Source organism: Schistocerca americana, chromosome 5 (genome assembly GCF_021461395.2).
Source record: "Schistocerca americana isolate TAMUIC-IGC-003095 chromosome 5, iqSchAmer2.1, whole genome shotgun sequence".
Lineage (NCBI taxonomy): Eukaryota > Metazoa > Arthropoda > Insecta > Orthoptera > Acrididae > Schistocerca > Schistocerca americana.
Window position 1 is genome coordinate 366,883,181 of NC_060123.1, and position 24,052 is coordinate 366,907,232.

At 37.8% G+C, this 24,052-nt stretch overlaps 1 protein-coding gene across 2 annotated transcripts in view; it reads left to right on the top strand.

Moving 5' to 3' along the window:
* LOC124615461 (ral guanine nucleotide dissociation stimulator-like 1) overlaps positions 1–24,052 on the top strand; it is a 558,067-nt gene that overhangs the window by 519,807 nt on the left and 14,208 nt on the right. For both annotated transcript variants that reach the window (XM_047143368.1, XM_047143367.1), the window contains exons 10-13: positions 6,269–6,409; positions 9,337–9,533; positions 18,411–18,525; positions 23,426–23,651. In XM_047143368.1, the coding sequence (XP_046999324.1) occupies positions 6,269–6,409; positions 9,337–9,533; positions 18,411–18,525; positions 23,426–23,651 (679 nt within the window). The remainder of the gene's footprint in view (positions 1–6,268; positions 6,410–9,336; positions 9,534–18,410; positions 18,526–23,425; positions 23,652–24,052) is intronic.

A 24,052-nucleotide genomic window follows, 5' to 3' on the forward strand; every position in this document is an offset into this window, starting at 1 on the left:
GGTAACAAATCCATCAGCACACCTCTGAATTGCTACAATACTTTGCTTTAATCCAATCTGGTGAGGATAACAAACACTCAAGCAGTACTCAGAATGGATCCACAAGTCCTTTATAGAAGAGCTACACTTTCCTAAAATTCTCCCAATAAATTGTAGTTCCGTACTACTATCTTTATGTGCTCATTTCATTTCGTATATTTCATAGATTTGCAATGCTATGTTTATACACATCTACAGCTACACTCCGCAAATCACCATGAGGTGCATGGCGGAGGGTACATCCCACTGAACCACTTATTTGAGCATAATAGGATTTTTTTTCTCAGTCATCTGCATTAACTTACATTTTTCTACATTAAGAGAAAGCTGTCATTCATCACACTAAATAAAAATTCTGTTGAAGTCAATGCATATCCTTCTATAATCACTCAACAACGTTACTTTGCCATATACTGCAGTGTCATCAGCAAACAGGTGGCTGCTCATCAATCGAATAACTTTATGTATAGAGAATAAGAACAGTCCTGTCACACTTCCCTGGTCCACTCTTCTCAGTACCCTTGTCTCTGAGGAACAATTTACTGGTTTCTATTTCTTAAGAAGTATTTCAGCCACTCTAATATTTGGGAACCTGTTATGTATGTGGGGCACCACATCAAATGATTTCCAGAAATATCTGAATAGGGAATCTGACTGTTGCCCTTCATCCATGGTTTGCAGGATACTGTGCAAGAAAAGGGCAACCTGAGTTCTGTCTGAGTTATGCTTTTTAAATCTGTTCAGATTTGTGGAAAGAAAAAATTTATTATATTCAGACTTAGAATATGTATAAGAATTCTGCTGCAAAGTGACATTGGTCTGTAATTTTGTGGGTCCTTTCTTTTACCCTTCTTATATTAAAGAGTCACCTGGATTTTTCCTCAGTTGCTTGGCACTTTTTGCTGGGCGAAAGATTTGTGATGAATGCGAGCTAAGTAAGAGGCCAGTGCAGCAGAGTACTTTCTGTAAAACTGAATTTGGACTCCATCCAGACTTGGTGACTTATTTGTTTTCAAATCTTTCTGTTGCTTCTCTGCACCCATTACGATGTCTTCCATACAGGAATCTGTGCGACCATTATAGGAATCTGGGTGACTTTTATGGGAATCTGTTCACATAGAAGATCACAGTTTCAAATCTCATAAGACAACAGTATGTATGTGAAAAATTTCTTGAACGAAAAATTTAGAATTTCAGCTATCCTTTTATTGTCTTCTACTGTTACACCAGACTGGTTAACAAATGATTGGACAGCATAGTGATTTTATGTAGGACCAAAATTTTTTCAGGTTTTTGGTGAAATCTTATCCTAAGGCATGATGGTGTAAGGTTCTTTTTTTTTTAGGTGCATGAATTTTTAATAACTTCCGCCTGTCAATATTTCCACTATTTCCACATTTACTTTTAAACCAAGAGTGCTACAATCTGTGCTGTGACAGTGCCACGACATTTAACAGTGCCGCCACGACAGTACGTGCAAACGGCGATAGAGGCGCTCCGCAACTCGGCTGAGTGCGGGAGCACCACCTAGCTACAAACGGCGCTGGCCGCATGTTGCAGCCATGGGAACGGGTGCACGCTGACTTTGCCAGCCCTTCCTTGGTACTTATTGGCTACTGTTGATTGACGCCTTCTCGAAGTTTCCGTTTGTTGTTCGATGTCCGTCGCCCACCACTGCGGCGACGATGCTGGCTTTGTCCAAAATCTTTGCGCTAGAAGGTCTTCCATCCACGATCATCGTGGACAATGGCCCTCAGTTCTCTTCGCAGGCTTTCCGTCATTTTTGTACTGGACAAGGGATGCATCATGTTACAGCACCGCCCTTCCATCCGCAATCGAATGGGGAGGTTGAGCGCCTTGTCCGCACTTTCAAAAGCCAGATGAAAAAATTCCTTAGTGATTTTTCCACAGATGATGCTCTGCCGCAATTTCTGAGTTCTTATCACTTCACGCCTCTGGGTGATCGGAGCCCTGCCGAACTCTTGCATGGCCACCAACCGCGCACTCTACTGCACCTGCTTCACCCTGTCAGGCCTTGTGCTGTGTCCCCTAGTGCGGGAAAATACTCGGTGGGCACCGACGTGTGGGCACGAGGGTATGGATCTCGCCCTAAATGGATTCCAGGGGTGGTCAAGGCTCTTCTCGGCCGCCGGCTTTGTGAAATACGTACGGACGACGGCATGGTCGTTCGCCATTACGACCAGATGCGCCCACAAGTGGTGGCCACGCCGGTGCCACTGCCCCTTCCTTCGCCTCCAGCAGCCCGAGAAGCCAGTCCTATCTCTGCTGCTGATCTACCGTACGTGTTGATGCAGCCGACGTCGCTACTGCTTCCGAGTATGCCGGAACTGGCCCCAGTCGCGACGCCGCCTTCTCCGGGACCCATCTCGCTGGAGCACACCCCCAGGTCCACGACACCTATGGATGCTGCTCTGGAGTTTTCACCCATCATCTCGTCCAGGAGGCACGTTCCACGCACGAGCCTCTGTCCTGGACATTTTCGACCATACTCTCGTGTCTCTCCGCAGGATCTTCTCAGGACCTCACAAGAGGCCATGGATGTCTCCGCACTGTCCATGTCTCCAAGGAAGTGAGTGTTTTTTTTTTTTTTTTTCAAGGGGGGGAAAAGTGTTGTGACAGTGCCACGACATTTAACAGTGCCGCCACGACAGTATGCGCAAACAGCGATAGAGGCGCTCCGGAACTCGGCTGAGCGTGGGAGCGCCACCTAGCTACGAACGGCGCCGGCCGCATGTCACGGCACGGCAGTCGAATAAGAGATACTAAGTTGTTATCATGTAACCAGCTATTGTTTCTAAGTGAGTGTGTTTGAATATCCACGCAATTATTGGTGATTAAAGGTTATAACACTCAGCTTCCTCAGTAATTCAAATTTTGATATTAAACCACAGTGGATCTTTACATCCTTAATCCACTTACTTGGCACATACTACTTCAAAGCACAATTTACAATCAGTTTAAACATTACCTATAATTCCTCTACCTCCATCATATTGGAACTATAGTCCAATTAAAATTACCTGATAGTTGACCCTTCAAGGGTTGGAACTGGTTTCCTCCAATCAGTGTGGTTTTCATCATGCCTGAATCATTCGCTGTTGCCATACTGCCACAACATACACATGTTTTATACACAGCACTAACCAACCACTTCTGGATCCTTTTGCAAAAGATGGCATTCAGCATCACATATACAGTTATTATAAGCACAGAAATGGCTTACATTAGACAAGCTTTGCATAGCATTGCGTGAAGCCAAATTCTTGAAGGCTACAAATCGTCATTGTAACTGGGCTATCAGAGTGATAAATATATCACCATAATGCGGAGGACTGGTGTAGTGCAGTCGTTAGCACATAAACCTACCATGTAGAAGATTATAAGTTCAGATCTCGCCAGGTACAGTGATTTTTTGTTATTTTTATTCAATTAATTAGTTTAAATGTAATTTTTAATTTTGAATACTTTGCAGCATCATTTTCATCATTATACTGTCTTTTTTTACTTGCTCTTATTTTTTCATCCTATCATTCTTTTTTTCATTTGGACTCTGCTGTGTTGCCTATAATCACCTACCAAGTGCAATTAGAACTGCTCATTGGTTGGTAACACAGCCACTTGTGTAGCCAATGTGAGGTCAGTCTCAGGTAACCAATGATGCAAGAAATTGCAGTTGGCCTCTAGTGTTGAAACTGAATTTTTTTCTTTCTTGCGTTTGCTCATAGAGGTTATCTTTAATCACTGTGGAGAGAGTGATCATGACCTTAGTTCTGCCACAGATTGTTCATCGCCATTTTCTTGGATACATTGCACATAACAAGGATGTGGTTAGGTCAGAACATGAGCTGAAATTCAGGGCTACAAAATGCATCATATGCTGCAGTTCAGTCAGTGGGTACTTAAAATCAACTGTTGACAGAGCATCTTGCATTTTCATCGTATCTCGTAGGGGCTACTTCCAAAGTTGTTCTGCTTTACACATTAACAGCATTATTTTGTGAAGGGACCAACTGTATTTGTGTATTGCCTATAACTGAGCAATAGACGGCAGCCGATGTGGCAACACTGTAGTGGCAACTGACAGATGTCGGCTGCAAAGTAATTTTGATTGGACTATAAGTGAAATCTGTTCATTGTATAAGTAAGATGCTAACAACTGCTTATCAGCTCTTTTCAGCATAGTCTTATTGGTGGATTTGTTAACTTCATAGCAACCATCATCACAATGCTGCCTGTTCAGAACAATTGACAACTGCATCACAGACTTTGTAAATATATGCTACACAGTGGGTGTGATATCACACATTAAATCTTATGATGGTTACTGGACGTCAGTAAAACCCTAAAAGAAGTCCCATCACTTCTTGATGCATTTTTTGACATTGATCCCAGCACTTGAGCTGTAGGAAATGTCCTCTATCATCCACAGTAAAAGTAACAGTAATTATAAAACTTTCAATGATAGATGTACAAAATAATAGTAGTCAACAACACAGGCCAATGATGGAAAAACTTTTTTGCTGAAAATACCTTATTATTATGCTTTTTAGGGTGGGAAATCCAAATATGATACTTAAAAAAACTGTATCAACCACCATTTCTTCACATTTTATAGTTAAATTTATTAAATTAAGCGACTTTTAAAAGAATTTAACAGCTTTTATATAGTTAAAATAATTCAGAAAGGAGGTGTAATGAATGTAGATGATGTTGGTAGCTTTGCTGAAAAACATTTGCTGGCAAAAGGAGGTCGATTCTATATTTTGTGTTAACAGATGGTGTTTTGTTTACTGTCAGCCTATCCTCACTTTCCCGTTTCCTGTACATGTGCTCTGTGCAATGTCTAATCATGGTTGTAAAAATTCTGCTGACTGTTTTTGTTATATTTGTGGCAGATTTGTGATTAAAAAACACCAAAGAAACATTACAGACTTTGTGAAAAAGATTTATCTATCATACTTTGGATCTAAACTTGGTGATCAAGATAAATCTTGGGCGCTGCATAAGGTATGTTATGCGTGCGTTGAAGATCTAAGAAAATTGTCCAAAAAGGAGAAAAAAGCCTTTAGATTTGCTGTTTGTATGATATGGAGGCAGCCAAGAAATTATTCCAATGATTTCTACTTTCGTAGTGTTGATATTACTGGTCATAATTCGAAAAACAAGAAGGCAATAAGCTACCCTAACCTTCTGTCTGCCACTCGACCAGTAGGGCATGGTGTAGATATGCCGGTTCCTGAACCACCAGATGATTTAAATTCTATTCCAACAGAAGTATTTTCTGATGTACAATCTGATTTAGATGAACCAGATGATGAAGAGAGAGAGAGAGAGAGAGAGAGAGAGGGGGGGGGGGATGAATAAAGCAACACTATATACAGTCAAAGACAGAGTACTAAAACATTTCTATTTTATATTTGAAAAAATGTTTTCTCATTAGTTGCATTTAATATTAGGAAAATTGCTACTTTGGGAACCACACCATACAAAATCCGGTGCATACAAGCCATACAAAAACATAATAAGGCTACCTGTCACGACATCATAAAGCAGAGCACTAAGAAAGATAAAATAAACTGATCTAGCATACCACAAATAATTAAGTGTTCACAAAAGGCTGTACTAATGTGATAGTGCACAATGTGATAATGAAGAGCAGTAGTCAATAATAAAACTAGTAAAAGCAAGAAAAAAAAAATATATCGCAGAATTACTGATCAATGTGTGCAAGTAACTGAAGAATATTTATTCCAGTAGAATAACAACTTGTATAATATATGATGAAAAGACACTAAAAGACACCTGTTTTTCCCAGAACCAGTTGAGAAGTAATCAGGAATTGCACATAATAACAATTTGTAAATGTGGATGTGCTTAATATCAAAGTGAATGTTTCTTACAGACATATCTTGCAGCATTCATGTACATTCCTCTCTGATAAAACATACTACTGTAATAGCACACTCTGTATATACAAATGTGATCATGATCTACTGCCACACATGTAATTGTATTCTGTCCTGGATTTACCACCAATTTGTAAATAAAAAATGTTTGCTATCTGGAGATATGTATCTGAAGTTGTATGAAAGAAAATGATTGAGTGCCTAGTAGTTTACAGTTTGGTGTGTTTTTAGGACAAAATTGGAAAAGTTGTATTATCTTTATGTGGTGTTACATCTACAAACTTGTCTACTTCCTCTTTCAGAGTATAAGCCATGGGACAATTCCATATCTTGGCACATTTTTGACTGATCTCACAATGATAGATACAGCTATACCAGACACGGTTGCTGATGGTCTTATAAATTTTGACAAAAGAAGAAAGGAATTTGAAGTATTAGCCCAGGTGAGTTTTAATAACATAAATGCTATTAAATAGAAAGTTATGACAAGTGAACCTGAACTGTACATTAATTCATCATGTGATGAATAGGACAGAAAACAGTGATGCACAGATTCTAGGATTTAAGTTCTAGGTAATTCCCAAAAGCTTTGATAAAAGTGAAGGGCACTGTAGAGGACTTCGTCATTGCATAGCACGAGAGTCATCAAAGCTTGAAAGCTGCTGAGTACTAATCTGTTTCTGTTCTATGAACTCATAGTATGTACCAATCAATAGGTGCATAGTGTTTCCAATGTTTTCTACAACCTCTCCACTCAAGTGTTGGATCAGTGTCTTGCTATTCCTAGGCTGTTTGACACACACACATGAAATTCAGACATGTACATGGGCATTACAATAGATGACAACAGTAAGAGTTCAACTGCCTAACCTGATGTTAATTAAGTGATAATAGGTAATCTCAAAGTTTGATACCAATATAGGCATCACAAAAATTGGGCTATCCAGAAACAATGCATGTCATGTTTCTAATAAAAAAACTGCGTACACATAAAAAAATGTTTCAGAATCATAAAACATTATTGCTTTTTATGTAAATTTATTAACTGGTATGTACATGAAAATATTATTTCCATACAAGATATAAGTGTACTAACCTGATTGTGGACTAAAATTCCAAAGTGGCAAATGTGGAATTAAACTCTCATAACCTGAAAGTAACTTAGATGGTGACCTCACAATTCAATACTGGATTTAAATGTGTTTTATTGGCACAGTTATTTCTGTTAAGCAACATCTGTGTGATGACCAGTTTTGATTCCAATTGGGTTTATATTTCACAAAAGGCTAGCAATTACACCCTTCACCAAGCAATCAAATCTAAATGACTAGGCAATCTCACCCGTGGTTTCATTCTCCTCCACTGCAATGCAAAGCCTCATATGGCCAACACAGTTGTGGCACTCCTGCTGAAATTCAAATGGGAGATTCTCAGCCACCATCCATACAGTCCAGACCTCTATCCCTGTGATTACACCATTTTTGGACCCCTTAAAAAGGCTCTGAGGGGCAAATGATTCACCTCGGACAACAACGTCCAGCTGTACATGCGGAACTGGTTAAAATCACAGCCCCAGTAATTTTATGAGACAGCCATGCACCACATTGTGTCTCAGTGGGACAAGTGTCTCAACAGGCAGGGTCAATACTTCTAACATACAGGTACTAGTTTCTGTAATTATGCCTCTGGCTTGTTTCTTTTTGAATGCCCCTTATACACTTCAAAAAATGAAATTGGGGCTTTCTAAGAAGTGATGTCAATCCTCTGAGAAATACTGATTATCTCACATAAATTTTCAAGCACTATATTGTGGTGAAAACATTTATTACTAATTTCTCTTAGTTAACAAAATTTTTTTTAAAAAGAGAAGAAAACACACAGCTATTGACTGGGAGTGTCAAAGTGATTCCATATTTTTAGATTTCCAGAAGGCTTTCCACACCGTACCTCACAAGCTACCTCTAATCAAACTGGATGCCTGTGGAGTGTCATCTCAGCAGTGTGACCGGGTTCACGATTTCCCATCAGAAAGGTCACAGTTCATAGTTACTCATGGAAAGTCATAGAGTAAAACAGAAGTAGTATCTGGCATTCTCCAAGAAGGTCTGTAGGCCCTCTGCTGTTCCTGATCTACATAAACAATTTAGGAGACAATCTGATTAGCACTGTTAGATTGTTTGCAGATGATGTTGTCTTTTACTGCCTTATAAAATCATCAGACGATCTAAACAAATTGCAAAACAATTTAGACAAGACTTCTGTATGGATCAAAAAGTGGCAATTGACTCTAAATGAAGAAAAGTGTAATGTCATCCACGTGAGTACCAAAAGGAATCCACTAAATGTCAGTAACACAATAAATTGCACAAATCTAAAGGCTGTAAATTCAACTAAATACTTACGGATTACAATTATGAATAATTTAAGTTGGAACAATTATGTAGATAATGTTGTGTGTAAAACAAACCAAAGACTTTGATTTATTGACAGAACAATGAGAAAGTGCAACAAGTGTCTACTAAAGAGACTGACTGCTCTATGCTTGTATGCCCTCTTCAGGAGTATTGCTGTGCTGTGCAGTGCAGGATCCACATCAAACAGGATCAGTGGAGGATATCGAAAAAGTTCAGAGAAGGGCAGCTCATTTTGTGCTATTGTGAAATAACGGGGGAGAGCACCATAGATATCATATGTGGATTGTAGCGGCAATCATTAAAAAAAGGGAGGGGGGCATTATTCACTGTGACAGTATGTCCTCATGAAATTTCAGTCATTAGCTTTCACTTAAGTGTGTGAAAATATTTTGTTGGCACACACCTACATAGGGAGGAATGATTATCATAATAGAATAAGAGAAATCAGAGCTCACACAGAAAGATTAAGTGCTCATTTTTTCCACACACCATTAGAGAGTGGAACAATAGAGAAATAGCTTGACGGCATTTTGATGAACCCTCTGCCAAGCACTTAATTGTGAATTGCAGAGCAATTGTGTGGATATAGATTTTGATGTAAATATAGCACTAATATCAGCAATTGGTAAATTTTGATATTATTAATGAGATTACATAAAATGCTGCTGCATAAATAAGAACTTGCTCACTTCATGTATACATAGTATACACCACATTTGTATACTCACAATCAGCTGAATAATAAGAAAAGATTATTATAAGGAATAGAATGATAGCAAGTGGGGTAATCTCACCTTGCTACATTTCATACTTGGTGCTAGAGAGATTTTGTCATTTTTATGTTACATAATTTCTTGAATTAAAGACAAATTCTACTAATGACAGCAGATTCCCATTCAAAGTGACCGCTACCATTTTTAAGCACAAAGTCAGCTCATGAGTCTTTTTTTCCCCAGATAAAATTACTTCAGGGAGCAGCCAATGCGTATAACATTCCTGATGATCCAATGTTTGATCGCTGGTTTGATTCAGTTCTGGTACTTGATGACAGAGAAGCATATGAATTATCATGCCAGATAGAGCCACCCATACCAGGACAAGGACAGTCTGTTATGGGCACTGTCAGAGAGCACAGAAATAAAAAACGACCAGGGTGAGTTTTTATCATGTGTTAAATTTCTTTAATATTTATTAAAAGCCATGCAACAAGTTTTAGTGTTAACATCTAGTTTCCTTCCATGGCTATTGATTGATATTGATTATTTTCTAGTTCCTGACATGGAAATATGTTGTTGTATTCTTGTCAGCCTTCAGATTAAACACACAACTGATATACTGTGAATCACATTCTTGTCATCCTGATGACAACTGATATGTAGTAATGGCAATGTTTCTAATGATAAACTGTATGCTGACCATATTCAAAGTGAAATGCTGCTCTGAAAGGTAACATTATTTTAATCACTTTTTGACAATAAGGAAGCATACATAGTCAATGTTGACAACACCAATAAATCTTGAAATGTTAAATAGAAGAAATTGGCCAGATGCAAGTAGGACTTGCTCACTGAGGGTTCTGTACAAACTTAGTTATGTACGAGGTGCATTCAAGTTCTAAGGCCTCCGATTTTTTTTCTCCGGACTGGAAAGAGATAGAAACATGCGCATTGTTTTAAAATGAGGCTGCGTTCATTGTCAATACGTCCCAGAGATGGCAGCACCATATGGCAGATGGAATTTTACTGCCAGCGGCGAGAATGAGAACTGTTTTAAATACTTAAAATGGCGACTTTTTCCTTACTTGAACAGCGTGCAATCATTCGTTTTCTGAATTTGCGTGGTGTGAAACCAATTGAAATTCATCGACAGTTGAAGGAGACATGTGATGATGGAGTTATGGATGTGCCGAAAGTGCGTTCGTGGGTGCGACAGTTTAATGAAGGCAGAAAATCGTGTGACAACAAACCGAAACAACCTTGGGCTCACACAAGCCGGTCTGACGACATGATCGAGAAAGTGGAGAGAATTGTTTTGGGGGATCACCTCCAGAGTTGGCATTTCTGTGGGTTCTGTGCACACAATCCTGCATGACGACCTGAAAATGCGAAAAGTGTCATCCAGGTAGGTGCCACGAATGCTGACGGACGACCACATGGCTGCCCGTGTGGCATGTTGCTAAGCAATGTTGACGCACGACGACAACATGAATGGGACTTTCTTTTCATCGGTTGTGACAATGGATGAGACGTGGGTGCCATTTTTCAATCCAGAAACAAAGCGCCAGTCAGCTCAATGGAAGCACACAGATTCACCGCCACCAAAAAAATTTCGGGTAACCGCCAGTGCTGAGAAAATTATGGTGCCCATGTTCTGGGACAGCGAGGGCGTAATCCTTACCCATTGCATTCCAAAGGGCACTACGGTAACAGGTGCATCCTACAAAAATGTTTTGAAGAACAAATTCCTTCCTCCATTGCAATAAAAACGTCCGGGAAGGGCTGCGCATGTGCCGTTTTACCAAGACAACGCACCCGCACATAGAGCTAACATCACGCAACAGTTTCTTCGTGATAACAACTTTGAAGTGATTCCTCATGCTCCCTACTCACCTGACCTGGCTCCTAGTGACTTTTGGCTTTTTCCAACAATGAAAGATACTCTCTGTGGCTGCACATTCACCAGCCGTGCTGCTATTGCCTCAGCGATTTTCCAGTGGTCAAAACAGACTCCTAAAGAAGCCTTCGCCGCTGCCATGGAATCATGGCATCAGTTTTGTGAAAAATGTGTACATCTGCAGGGCGATTATGTCGAGAAATAATGCCAGTTTCATCGATTTCAGGTGAGTAGTTAATTAGAAAAAAAATCGGAGGCCTTAGAACTTGAATGCACCTCGTATATCGACAGTTCAACCATTGTGGGAATCAAGAATCTGGACCAGTTTGCCTGCTACCAACATTGATACTGGAAGTCCCATGGATTCCAAGACATCAATGTGACGTGAAGTCATGCAGGAGGACAGACAGAAGGATGGATGGAAGGATCATCCTGCAGGAGAATGGATGGAAAGAAGGAAGGAAGGAAGGAAGGAAGGAAGGAAGGAAGGAAAAACGATCCTATCAGGGTTCCATTTTTACTGACTGAGGCACAGAACCCTAAAAACAAATAATCAAATGAACAGAATTATTTTAGCCTTTTTCCCTTTCTTTCATTCTCTCTTTGTGATTGATATGGATAATGTGTGCTTTCTTGTTTTTGGAGAGGAGTGCTTTGTGCTGTTCTTTTATTTACCAAATAGTGTTCCCATTGGTAGCAATGCAAGTGACAACATTTCAGAATTACATAAAGAATGAGTTGCCTTACCACACATCATTATTTTAATACGTAATTATATTATTTTTTTAAAATTAATTATATATGTTTGCTTTGCAGTAAAGCATTTCACATTCAGTATGGTCCATATAAAGATTATCATTGAAATTATTATTTTATTATATTGGTTGAAGAATCTACATTTGAGGAGGTGGTACTCATTTTTGTCAAAAGAATCCTCTATGAGAAGTACTGGGAGAAACAACAAACACTTGAAATGTCTGAGGTATAAGTTCCTGATAACATCATTGCATGAGGAAGATATGAACAAGTCAAGAGTTTTGTACAGGTCCAGAAAGGTCGGTCAGGTTGGCTCAAAACAAGGAGCTAAGTCCAGCAAGGAAGTTTTCTTTCACCACTCTTCATCATCATAATGCATTAATGTCTACATGCAGTCCAAAGAGCGAGTCTATAAGTAATTGCTTAGCTTTTGCCAGTGATGTAATGATGCAATGATAAGGGGAGAGACAGAAGTGGAGGTACAAACTAAACTACAACTTCAGTTTGATGAATTCACGAGAATGAGTCTTACAACCTGCAAAACAAATGCAGTTGGTCTGATGTTGAGCAGGAACTATCCAACAGTCCATCTAAGAACTGGAGATGATGATTTAAGATACGATAAACAACTTACAGTACTTGGATATTGTTGATTCCTCAAACAGCACTATGCATAAAGGGATCTGAAAAATAATATAAAGAGCTTTCAAATTCTACCATGCAGTATGTCATCTGCCTTGGGAGGAAACGTACTCACATTCTTCTAAGATTAGCCTGTACAAAACATACCACCTACCGAAATGAACATATGGATCAAAAGCAGCAATGGTTACTGGAACAACTAATAACAGCCTCTGGGGGAAAAAAAAGTTTCTCTATGCTTGCCTAATGAAACCAAAAGTGAGTAAACTTGCCTATAGTAAACAAAAATGTATATAATGAGGAGATCAGGCAATAGGTAGGACCTGGTTTGCTGTGGCAGAAAAATTATGGTGATGGTGAATTGTCAGTTTTTTTACTTAAAAGACTAAGTAAATGACAGTTATAAAGTAATGTATTTCAATTCTAGGAATCTGTTCTGCTGAAATGTGTATTGTCTAACAGCACAATGAAATTGGTTTTTCAGATGTGTGGCTGAAATCTGTAAGAGAACTTCTTTTATAGAGAGTGTTACATTTATATTAAACTTTTAAAACAAAACTTTAACAGATGTACCTTGCAATAACATTGTCATAAATTGAAGATGGGAATGTATATTGTTGTATAGCCTATAACTAACAAGACAGCACCAAAATATGCCTCTGTACCAACCTTATTTTAGTTTGGAATGAAAGGCAACTGCTCACATTTAGCTGAAACAACAAAACTACCATAATTTGCTTTCACTTTTTGTTTTGTATGTGGTGGGGTGTGGGGTGGGGTGTGGTGGGGGGGGGGGGGGGCAGTGGTAGTGTCAAAATAAAAATGATCTCATACAGAAGTGAAACATAAACACCTGTTTGTTTCTCATATAAGCAGATAATGAAATGACCATCCAATGAACCCTACTATTCAAGAGGGAAATCGAGCTTTACTAGAAAATTCAAATTGTAACCAATCTGTCATGTGATGTGTGTAACTTGGTAAGGAGAGAGTGCCTGTCTCTGCAAAATGAGCCTTAGTTTATGGCTTTTACATGTGGTAGTTAATACGTAATGTCCATCATAAGGATGCATTTCTGTGCAATTCTGCAGCCACATCCCCAGGACTGGTTGCAGACAGTCCCAACTTCTTTATGCTACTCACATCAGAAGGTGATTCAGATCACCTATTCTTTTTGTGTAAGTGGTTTTGTGGTCATCAAATGACTTTGTGCAAGGGACTGTGTGTTGTGGCCTTCAGTCTGAAGACCAATCTGATGCAGCTCTCCATGCTACTCTATCCTGTGCAAGTCTGTTCATCTCCGAGTAGTTACTGCAACTTACATCCTTTTGAATCTGCTTACTATATTCATCTCTTGGTCTCCCACTACATCTACACACACACACACACACACACACACACACACACACACACACACACACACACACACACACACATACACACATACACACACACTCACACACTCTCTCTCTCTCTCTCTCTCTCTCTCTCTCTCTCTCTCTCTCTCTCTCTCTCTTTCCTTCAATACTAAATTTGTGATTCCTTAATGTCTCAGAATGATGTGTCCTATCGACTAATCCCTTCTTCTATTCAGGTTTTTTTACATTTTTTTCCTCCCCAATTCTATTCTGTACCACATCATTAGTTACATGAAGGTTTCCAAAAACTAAGATTACTGTTACTATTTGACATAAGAGCTAAAAACATTGAATTGGCTAGTTACTTTTGTATTGAATTTCTTACAAATGTGAATACAGACTATATATTTCATACTATACTTGGAGTCTTCCATTATCAGAGGAGTGCATTATTAGCAGTCCAAAGTACCGAAGTTATGATTTCAATGATGTTATTGGTTTTAAGAATCACTGGCTAACATAGAAATCACCAAGTAAACATTTGTCCTAGTGGTTCAAGGGACAGAATACTTTGTATAGAACTGATCCACAATATCATATAGCTGTCGGTGTTGCACACTTTGCACTGCACATTCATGGGGCTAGAAGATACATCTTTGTTCAATTCAATTCAATTTATTAGCGTCCTTGTAGGACATCATCAAAATGACATAGGACTTGTCAATAAACAATACAATTTAAAATACATGTACATGAAAATTTGTAATTGAATTTACTTGTCACTTCAACATTACAATTTTAATAGAACTATAAGAACATTAACATAAAAAATATACAAGTAGGATAACAAAAAAAAAAAAAAAAAAAAAAAAAAAAGGGCTAGTGATTCTCACATTAAAGATTATTTCCATTCTTACATTAACACTGTTTCACACTTTCATAGAAACAGCAAGTATTTAAATGGGAGCAATTACACATATTTATTATGTCAGGGAAATATTAGCTGTGCTTTTATTGTCAATGATTCATAAACTCTTCAATACTGTAAAAACTATTGCTCAATAACATGCTTTTTAATTCTCTTTTAAATATGTGCAGTTTTGGTATTATTTTTAGTTCTTTGGGGAGAGCACTGTAGAGGATTTTGGGTTGGTATAGTACACTTTTGTGATATATAGCCGTTTTGTAAATTTCTCTGTGGAAATCATTCCTATTCCTTGTTTCGTAATTGTGAAATTCTCTGTTTAATGTAGAATATTCCTCGTGTTCTTTTAAGAAACATATGCTTTCATATATGTATAAGGATGGTAGTGTCATGATTTTTAATTCTTTGAAAGCATGCCTACAAGAGTCTCTATATCCTATACTTTTTATTATTCTGACTGCCTTCTTTTGTAGTCCAAATGAATGTTTTGTTAGACTGTTGTTCCCCCAAAACTGTACACCATATCTTAATAAACTGTGCATGAATGAGAAATAAACACATAACACTGTTTTAATATTACATGAGCTTTTAAGCATTCTAAGTATGTAACATGTTTGACTTAATTTTTTGTTCAATGATATTACATGCTTTTTCCATCTTAAGTGTTCATCAAACCATACTCCCAAGAATTTAGTGTATGATGCTTGTTCAATCTTACACTTACCCAGTTCTACTGTAAGGTTAGTTTTTATTTTATTTGTAATATGTCTGAAGTTGATCCATGTTGTTTTTTTGGCATTCACAATGAGTCTGTTTTCATTAAACCATATGTCTGCTTCATCTGTTGCTAATATGACTTTTTCCTTTAAGTCAGCTTCACTATTTGCTTTAACAAACAAACTTGTATCGTCAGCAAACAGTACTGCCTCTGCTTCAGATGGGTGACTTGGTAGGTCATTGATAAAAACTAAAAACAGTAACGGCCCTAATACAGATCCCTGGGGTAATCCGTACAAAACTCTCTCGAATCTTGATGAATATGTTCTATCTGCATGGCTTATCTCCACCTTCTGATACCTGTCCGACAGATATGATTCAAACCATTTGTGGGCAACTCCACGTACCCCATAGGCATATAACTTCCTAAGCAGTAACTTATGGCCAATGACATCAAAGGCCTTTGATAAGTCTAAAAACAATCCACAATTTAATTCCTTTCTATTAATGGAATTTAGAACAAGTTGCAAAAAATTGATGATGGCTGTTTCAGTTGATTTATTTTTACGGAACCATTTTGCACATTAACTAATATTCTATTCTTAATAAGAAATTTGTATAGTCCATGATGCATTATCCTTTCTATTATTTTTGAGAAACCTGACAACATTGATAAAGGCCTGAAGTTACTAACATCATATTTATCACCATTCTTGAAAAGTGGCTTTATAGTTGACATTTTAAGTTTTGATGGAAACACCCCTGTCTTAAAAGATTCATTTATAATTTCAGTGAGATGTGAGGCTATGTTTCTTGCACTTTGCTTAATGACTTTGTCAGGAATCCCATCACACCCACATGACATTTTATTTTTTAACTTATTTATAGCATTAAGTACCCCTGATTCAGTTACTGGATATAGGAACATTGTCATGTCATTCATGGGGATTTTTACCTTGCTATTGGAATTGCATTTAGTTTTAATTAAATTTATGGCTATATTTGTGAAATGTTTGTTAAATATGTTGGCAATCTGAAGTGGGTCCTTAACAGTTTTACCCCCACTTTTAATGACAAAGCTGTTATCTTTTCTTTTGTGTCTACCTATATTTTTATTTATTACCTCCCAAGTTGACTTCATTTTGTTGTTACCTTTCTCAATATATGAATCATTATCAAGCTTCTTAGCTGCAATTATTACTTTCTTGTACAGGCTTCTACAACATTTCACATGTGCTTTCAGTGCTACATTCTTCCTGGCTGATTCATTTAACTTTCTGAGAGTGTCTGATGACTTTCTAATCCCCTGTGTAACCCATGTTTTGGTTTTATGTTTAGTTTTGACTCTTTTTTATAGGAAAGGCAACATTGAAGCAGTGTTTGTAGCTTTCAAGGAATGAGTCAAACTTTGTGTTGACATCACCACTTGATTCACTACCCCAGTTGTTATTTTCCAGAATGTAATTAAAAATTCTTATGCTGTCATCATTTATAAATCTCCTTTCTCTGTAATTGTTTTTGATAACAAGGTCCTTGTAAGATGTGACATTTAAACTCAATTTGATACGCGTGTGATCCGAGAAACCAGTGTCAATTACTTCAGTGTTATATTCACACTTGTCCTTGTTTATAAATACTTGATCTATTATAGTTTCAGACATATTTCCGCATCTTGTAACTTCATTTACAGTTACCATCATATTATGACACGAAAACAGATTGCACAGTTGCTGTTGTTTACTACAATCATTCTTACAGTTAACATTAAAATTGCCAAGAACAATTACATTATGTGCAAGTTCATTCAGTAGTCCATTAAGGTTTTCCATAAAAATGGCAAAGTTGCCCAATGGTGATCAGTACAAACACACAATAGTAATTTTTACTTTGGTTAGCTCACATATACTGTATTCAAAATCTTTTTCTATGCATTTTAGTTTACATTTAATTTCTTTTGGTTCTACCCCTGTCCTAACATAACCCCTTTATGGTTGATTCTACAAAATTTGCTAATCATTTCAAAATTTGAAATAATTATGCTAGATGCTTGCATTTCTTTTACCCAGTGCTCACTTATGCATAGTATGTTAATGTCTTTTAGGTAGTCAGTTAATGGAACTTCTATTTCAGCTAATTTACTTTCTAGTCCCTGCACATTTTGGTATACAACTGTTAAAGTTTCATGTAGTGGATTTGCTGCACTATTTACCTTTGTACTTTCTTGCTGACACTGTAAATATTCTGCCTTTTCTTCTTCTTCTTCTTCTTCAAATTGCGAAGATCCCATAAAAAATAGTCACTACCCACAGCAGCTCTTCTTATCCTGAGACTCTTCCTTTGAGATGTCTGCAGAGCAGCTGATGAGTTTCTGGATCTAGCAGAATGGTTCTTGGCTGTTGGTGTGGTTGCAGTCCTAGTTACAAGTGAGCATGAGGCATTAAGTGTGTCGAATGTGCTGACAGCTTCATCCTTGGAGGTTTCAGGTGCACATGAGTTTACACTAGGTTTGTAGGCTTTCTTATCTGAAGAAATTGTTTCCTCTTCAACTCTGCTGGATGTTCCTGACATTTCTGCTGGTACCCCATATTCTACCACTCTTTCAGATACTGATACCGGTATGTTAGGTATCTCTCTCACTTTAGATGTTTCCTTGCAAATTTCTATTTGCTCAGTTACTGCTATGGTGAGGATATCAGGCAGTACCTCATATTCAAGAAGTAATAGATTATTACATAATTAAGATGAGTTATTAAGGAAATATCATCATATAACTCCATTACTATGTTTTTTTTTATACATGTTATGATTTGAATAAAAAGTTGTCACCATAAAATATGAAAATAAGTGCAGAGAAATAACAAGGAAACAATGCATCAACAGTGAAGCATAACAGATTTATCTTTCCAGGAAAAATTATGACTGCAGACATTAGTTGCTATTGTGCTGTATTTCTGACGTATCTTTTTTATTTAAATGCTGATCATTTATTATAGAACATATTTTTATATTTCATTTTCAGACTGGGGCATCGGAAAAATGATTCCATTGCAAGTACATCTAGTAGTTCTAGCAGTCAGTTTTATTGTGACCTGGATAGCCTCCCATCGTCACCACATAACTCACTAGACAGAAAGGTATGTGTTGTAAGAATGAAATAATCCTGTAGAATACTGAATATTCAATGAGAAAAACATAGAATAGTTTTCAAACATTGGAAAATCCAGGATGGAATGTAACAATATTATGAAAAGGGTAGTTGCTACTCACCATATGCCAGAGATGCTGGGGTGCAGATCCACTTTCACAGCTGCCACCCATTCCATGCCCCAAAGTCCCTTCCATACCGCCTAGCCACCCATAGCCCTCACAACTTTAGTTTTGGAGCAATAATTTTTCTGATTCGAGGCTAAAATGCAGAAATTCTGTATATGGAAAAACTGACTTGACAGGTTGGAATATCAACAATATTAAGAAAAGTGTTGACTGCTAAATCACTGTAAAGAAGACACACTGTGTTGCTGCAGACAGGCACAACAAAACGACTGATATACATTTAGCTTTTGGTCATAGCCTTCTACACACACACACACACACACACACACACACACACACACACACACACACACACACACAAGGAGGTTCAGCTCGTACACATACAACACAATGTCAAGTGCCTATGGGTAGATTCCAATTCCTGCGTTGAACAAAAGCAGAAAAGCATTAATCCAGAGTGGGGCACAGAGGGGTGAGGCAACAGAATACAGGTAGGAGGAGAGAAGAGCACTGTCTGACATTTGCAGATGATACTAGTGTGATAATAAGTGCACCAAAGCAATTGCTACCAACAACTGCTGATAAAGAACTAAATTACATCCACTCTTGGCTCAATGCAAACAGGTTGACATTGAATGTAAATAAAACAAATTATATGCAGTTTGGAAAAAGATGTCAAAATGTAAATCTCGATCTGGTGTGGGGTGACAAAGCCTTAGACAGAGTGACATCAACAAAATTGCTGGGGATGCATGTGGATGAAAACTGAAATTTTAATGACCACGTAATAAAACTTGCACAGAAACGTAATTCAGCCTGTTTTGCCCTCGGAATTATTGCAAATGTTTGTACCTCAGAGGGTGCCAGAATGGCATATTTTGGCTATTTTCAATCTCTTGCCACATATGGTATAATATTTTGGGGTTCCACAACAAAGCCTAAAACAAATTTTTCTGTTGCAGAAGAGGGTCATCCGAATAATAGCTCACAGACGCACTGCAAACCCATATTCAAAAAGCTTAGAATACTTACTATACCATCATTATACATATACAAATGTGTATTGTATGTCAGGACCCACATTGCAGATTTTCAGACAAATGCCGACTTTCATAACTACAATACCCATAATAGAGCAGCACTCCATACTTGGCGAACAAAAAGAACAAATACACAAAGACATGTGAGCCATATCGGTGCAAAACTGAACAACGCACTGCCAGTCAACATCAGGCAGTTAGAAGATGATAACAAATTTAGAACAGAATTTAAAAAATTTTCTAGTAGAACAACGTTTTTATTCTGTAAATGACTATGTAGGTCAATAAATTTTTTCTGATGATATTTACAAAGGCAAAATGTAAAATACTCTATCTGTACCTAATCATTCATTACCTAATCATTCATTACCTAATCATTCATTACATTTACATACTTAAAGGACAGCTGTTGTGTGATGTAAATATATACTTAAGCAGTGTTGTGTATATAAGGACTTGCTGTTTAGGGAGGACAAAACTAAAGCCTTATGAAAAACAGACTATGCATTTGAAATAACAAGCAGGGATGTATATAGGCTATATTAATTTCATTGTGTTATTACTAACTTCCATGTGTTGTTATTAACTTCATTGTATTATTTTGTTTTGTACTTTTTTACGTATATATTGTTTGTGTCCCATTTCTTTGAAATGGCTTACATGTACCCTTGACAACATCCATACAATATTTATTGTCAATGGATGGATAAATAAATAAAATAAAAATGGGGCATGTAGGGACTAGATGGTAGCTGGTCAAGGCTATCAGGTACAGCGTCAGGATACTGTGTGAGAGGGAAGGTCAGGTGGGAGGATGGGGCAGGAATGGGAAGGGAAACAGAGAAGGGGAAAATACCAGTGGGTGCATTGGCAGAGTGGGGCATACAATGAGGGTGAGGGGGCATGAATTGGGAAGAGGTGATAGGACAGAGAGGGCAGAAACTATTGGGTGAAGAGTGTGTAGACAGTATGTTATCATAGGTTGAGGCTGGGATGATTTTGGAAGCAGAGAATGGGTAGTAAGGGTAACTTCCATCTATAAAGTTCATAAAAGCTGGCTGTGGAGTGTAGGATCCAGATGGTCTGGGCTGTGAAGCAACTATTGAGGTTGAGTATTTTATGTTCAGCTGCATGTTGCATCACATGGTGGTCCTCTTTGCTCTTGGCCAGTTTGGCGGTGACCATTCATCCTGGTGGACAGCTGGTTGGTAACAATAGCAATATAAAAACCTGTGTAGTGATTGCAGCAGAATTGGTATTGACCTGGCTGCTTTCAGAGGTGGTCCGGCCTCTGATAAGGTAGAGTAGGCCTGAGACAGGACTGGAATAGGAAGTGTTGGCTGGGTAGATTGGGCAGGCTTTGCACCTGGATCTTCTACAGAGAAATGATCCCTGTGGAAAGGGGATGGTCATTGGGATTGGGAGTGGCATAAGGATGGACCAGGGTGTTGTACTGGTTGGGTGGGTGACAGAACACTACTTTACTTTAGGTAGGGTGGGAAGGATCTTGGGTAGGATGACCCAAATTTCAGGGCATGATGAAAGATAATCAACACCCCGACAAAGGATGTGGTTCAGTTGCTCCAGTCTGCAGTGCTGCTGGGTGACAAAGGGCATGCTCCTTTGTAGTTGGTTCTTATTGGAGGTGGGAGGATTGGGAAAGTGTTGGAATATGTCATGGGAAATCTGTTTGTGGACTAGGTCTTGGGGATAGTGCCTTTCTGTGAAGGCTTTCTGAGACCCTCAGCATATTGGGAAAGGGATTTCTCATTACTGAATATATGCCATCCCCTGGTGCTAGATTGTTTGGGAGGGATTTTTGATGTGGAAGGGATGACAGCTGCCAAAATGCAGTTATTGTTGGTGGTTGGTGGGTGCAGATGGAGCCTTGAGAAAGATGATCAACATCCAGGATGTGGTACATTGGGTTGAGGAGGTCCAGGTAAAGTGGATGGGAGAGAAAGTATTGAGGTTGTGAAGGAAAGATATTGGATGTCTTTACCCTGTGTTCACAACATGAAGATCTCATCAATGAACCTGAACCAGACAGGGATTTTGGGGTTTAGGGAGGCTAATGTAAAATCAACATATATACTTCTATGGTGTCATTGTGTATGTAGCACAACAATTAGTCAACTAGTAAGTTATCCATTAGATAATTAAACAAGAGACAGGAAATAAACCTTAGTTATCACAAAATTAATATAATTTTCTTGTGACCAGATGTGATATCTGCAAATGCTATAAAAATGACTGTCGTAACAGACAAAAGATGTAAAATGAAAGAAGTCTCAAAAATGAAAATTTTCTGGAAGATTAAATATTTTTGTGTTCATTTTAAGTAGCAAGCTCAGGACAGAAGTTACACACACAGTATTCTGAAAATTGTAAAATATTAGTGATTCTCACTTTAAGATATATATGTGTGTCAATGACCTCATATTCACTAAGCAGATGTGCATCATAGCAACCAGATCCCACCCTTATGCAAGGTGAAAGACAACACAAACACAAACCATAGATATGTTCCAAACAAATAGAAATACCTATATCCACATTATAACATCAAAGGCAACTGACTTGCTTAGTTACAATCTTCCTTATACAACAGAGATGAAAGAGTTGTCCTAACAGGTGGAGGCATAGCAGTAAATTCAGAGTGGTGAAATGTTGCACATGAAGTTCTTCCGGACTCAATACTCAAACCATCAATTTTATTGATTTTTGTTAATGACCTGCCAATGTCAGTCACTAATAAAGAAAAAAAATGTTAATGTTTTGCTCATAGTATCAGTTTCCTGTTCAAGCTGCCGAAATCCACAATACAGGCCACAGTTAAAACAGTAACTCACCAAATATATGAGCAGTTTAAAGCAAATAGTTCTTGGGTTAAACCTTTCAGATAATCCACTTCATCTAAATACTGTGGCTTGAGGAGTTCACTGTGTACCAAAATTGCACACATGTAATTGTAAACAATCAAAAATGTCATTATATAACTTAACTTTTTTGTGGTGGAACTTAAAACTTTGACTACCCCCTCATACATGCACTTGTTATATATCTATTCATTAACAAGGTTCATAGCCAACAGCAGAGAACTTTCCAAAGAAAGAGGGACATTCACAAATGGCACAAGGCAGAAGTGAAGTTTTCACAAAGACTCTGTAACCCTCACAAGAGTGGACACCTCTTAAAAATACTAAACCACATATAGTGTGGTTTTTCGAAATTCAGTGATAAAGAAATGGTTAGGATCCATATATTAATGTACATGTATTTTTCATTTACCATACTTGGTGTGCTATTTACTGTAATGTTTGTATCATCTGCAAACAAAACAAAACTGGCATCTGCTCATGTTACTGGGAAGGTCAGTGATATAAACGAGAAAAATTAAGGGCCTTAAGATGGGAATTTAGGACACACCAAACATAATCAGTTATCAGTTGGATGATGTCTGATAGCTCGATACAGGTCTTCTTCATGTTGACACCCTTTGTTTCCCACCAGAGAGAGAGGGACTTGACATTATAATTTACTGAAAAAGGTATTATTCATGCAGTCAGGTGTCTTGGGCATATATTGAAGAACAAAACCAAGTAAAGTAACTTACATGAATGATTGGTACAAAATGGACAAATAACTTCAGTAATTATTTTGTGCAATAGTTATTATTTGTTTTTGTTTTTAAATAATAATAATTTATTTTTTATTGCAGACATCGCCATCACAAATGTCATCCTCATCCAGCAGTTCTTCCTTGCCATCACTTGATGTATCTATGAGCAGCAGCAACACAAATACTTCAGCTGGAAATCAAAGCAACAGTACTACCAGCAAGTCATTAACTGTACCTTCTCAGATGCACAGTCCTGCTCAAAATAAGTTGCACGACTTTTACATCATACGTGTCACAGTTGAGACAAGTTCAGTTGAAACAGAAGGTAATAATGTACTGTGAATAAATATATGCTGCATTTGCTACAAATGCCTGCAGTAAACTTGTGGATGTATATTAATTTGTGTCCTGTGAAAGTGTATTTGCAGTATTCAAGATACACAACACCCCCACTGCAGTTCCATCACTACATTTTAGCAGCAAAAGTGCCTATGAGCTGATGTGCAGTCATTATAGCCTTCTATAGTTGTATGATAATAATGAAACTTCATGCAAGAAGAGCAGATATAGTTTACTAGTGCTGCACAACATTAATGTGCTAGCTTATTTATGTTATTTGACCTATATACTAACTATTGTACAACAAACACTGTGAGGACTAATTGTGCCATAAACAATCTCATATTATGTACATTATTCCATTATTGCTTCATTAAGGCCAAGCTC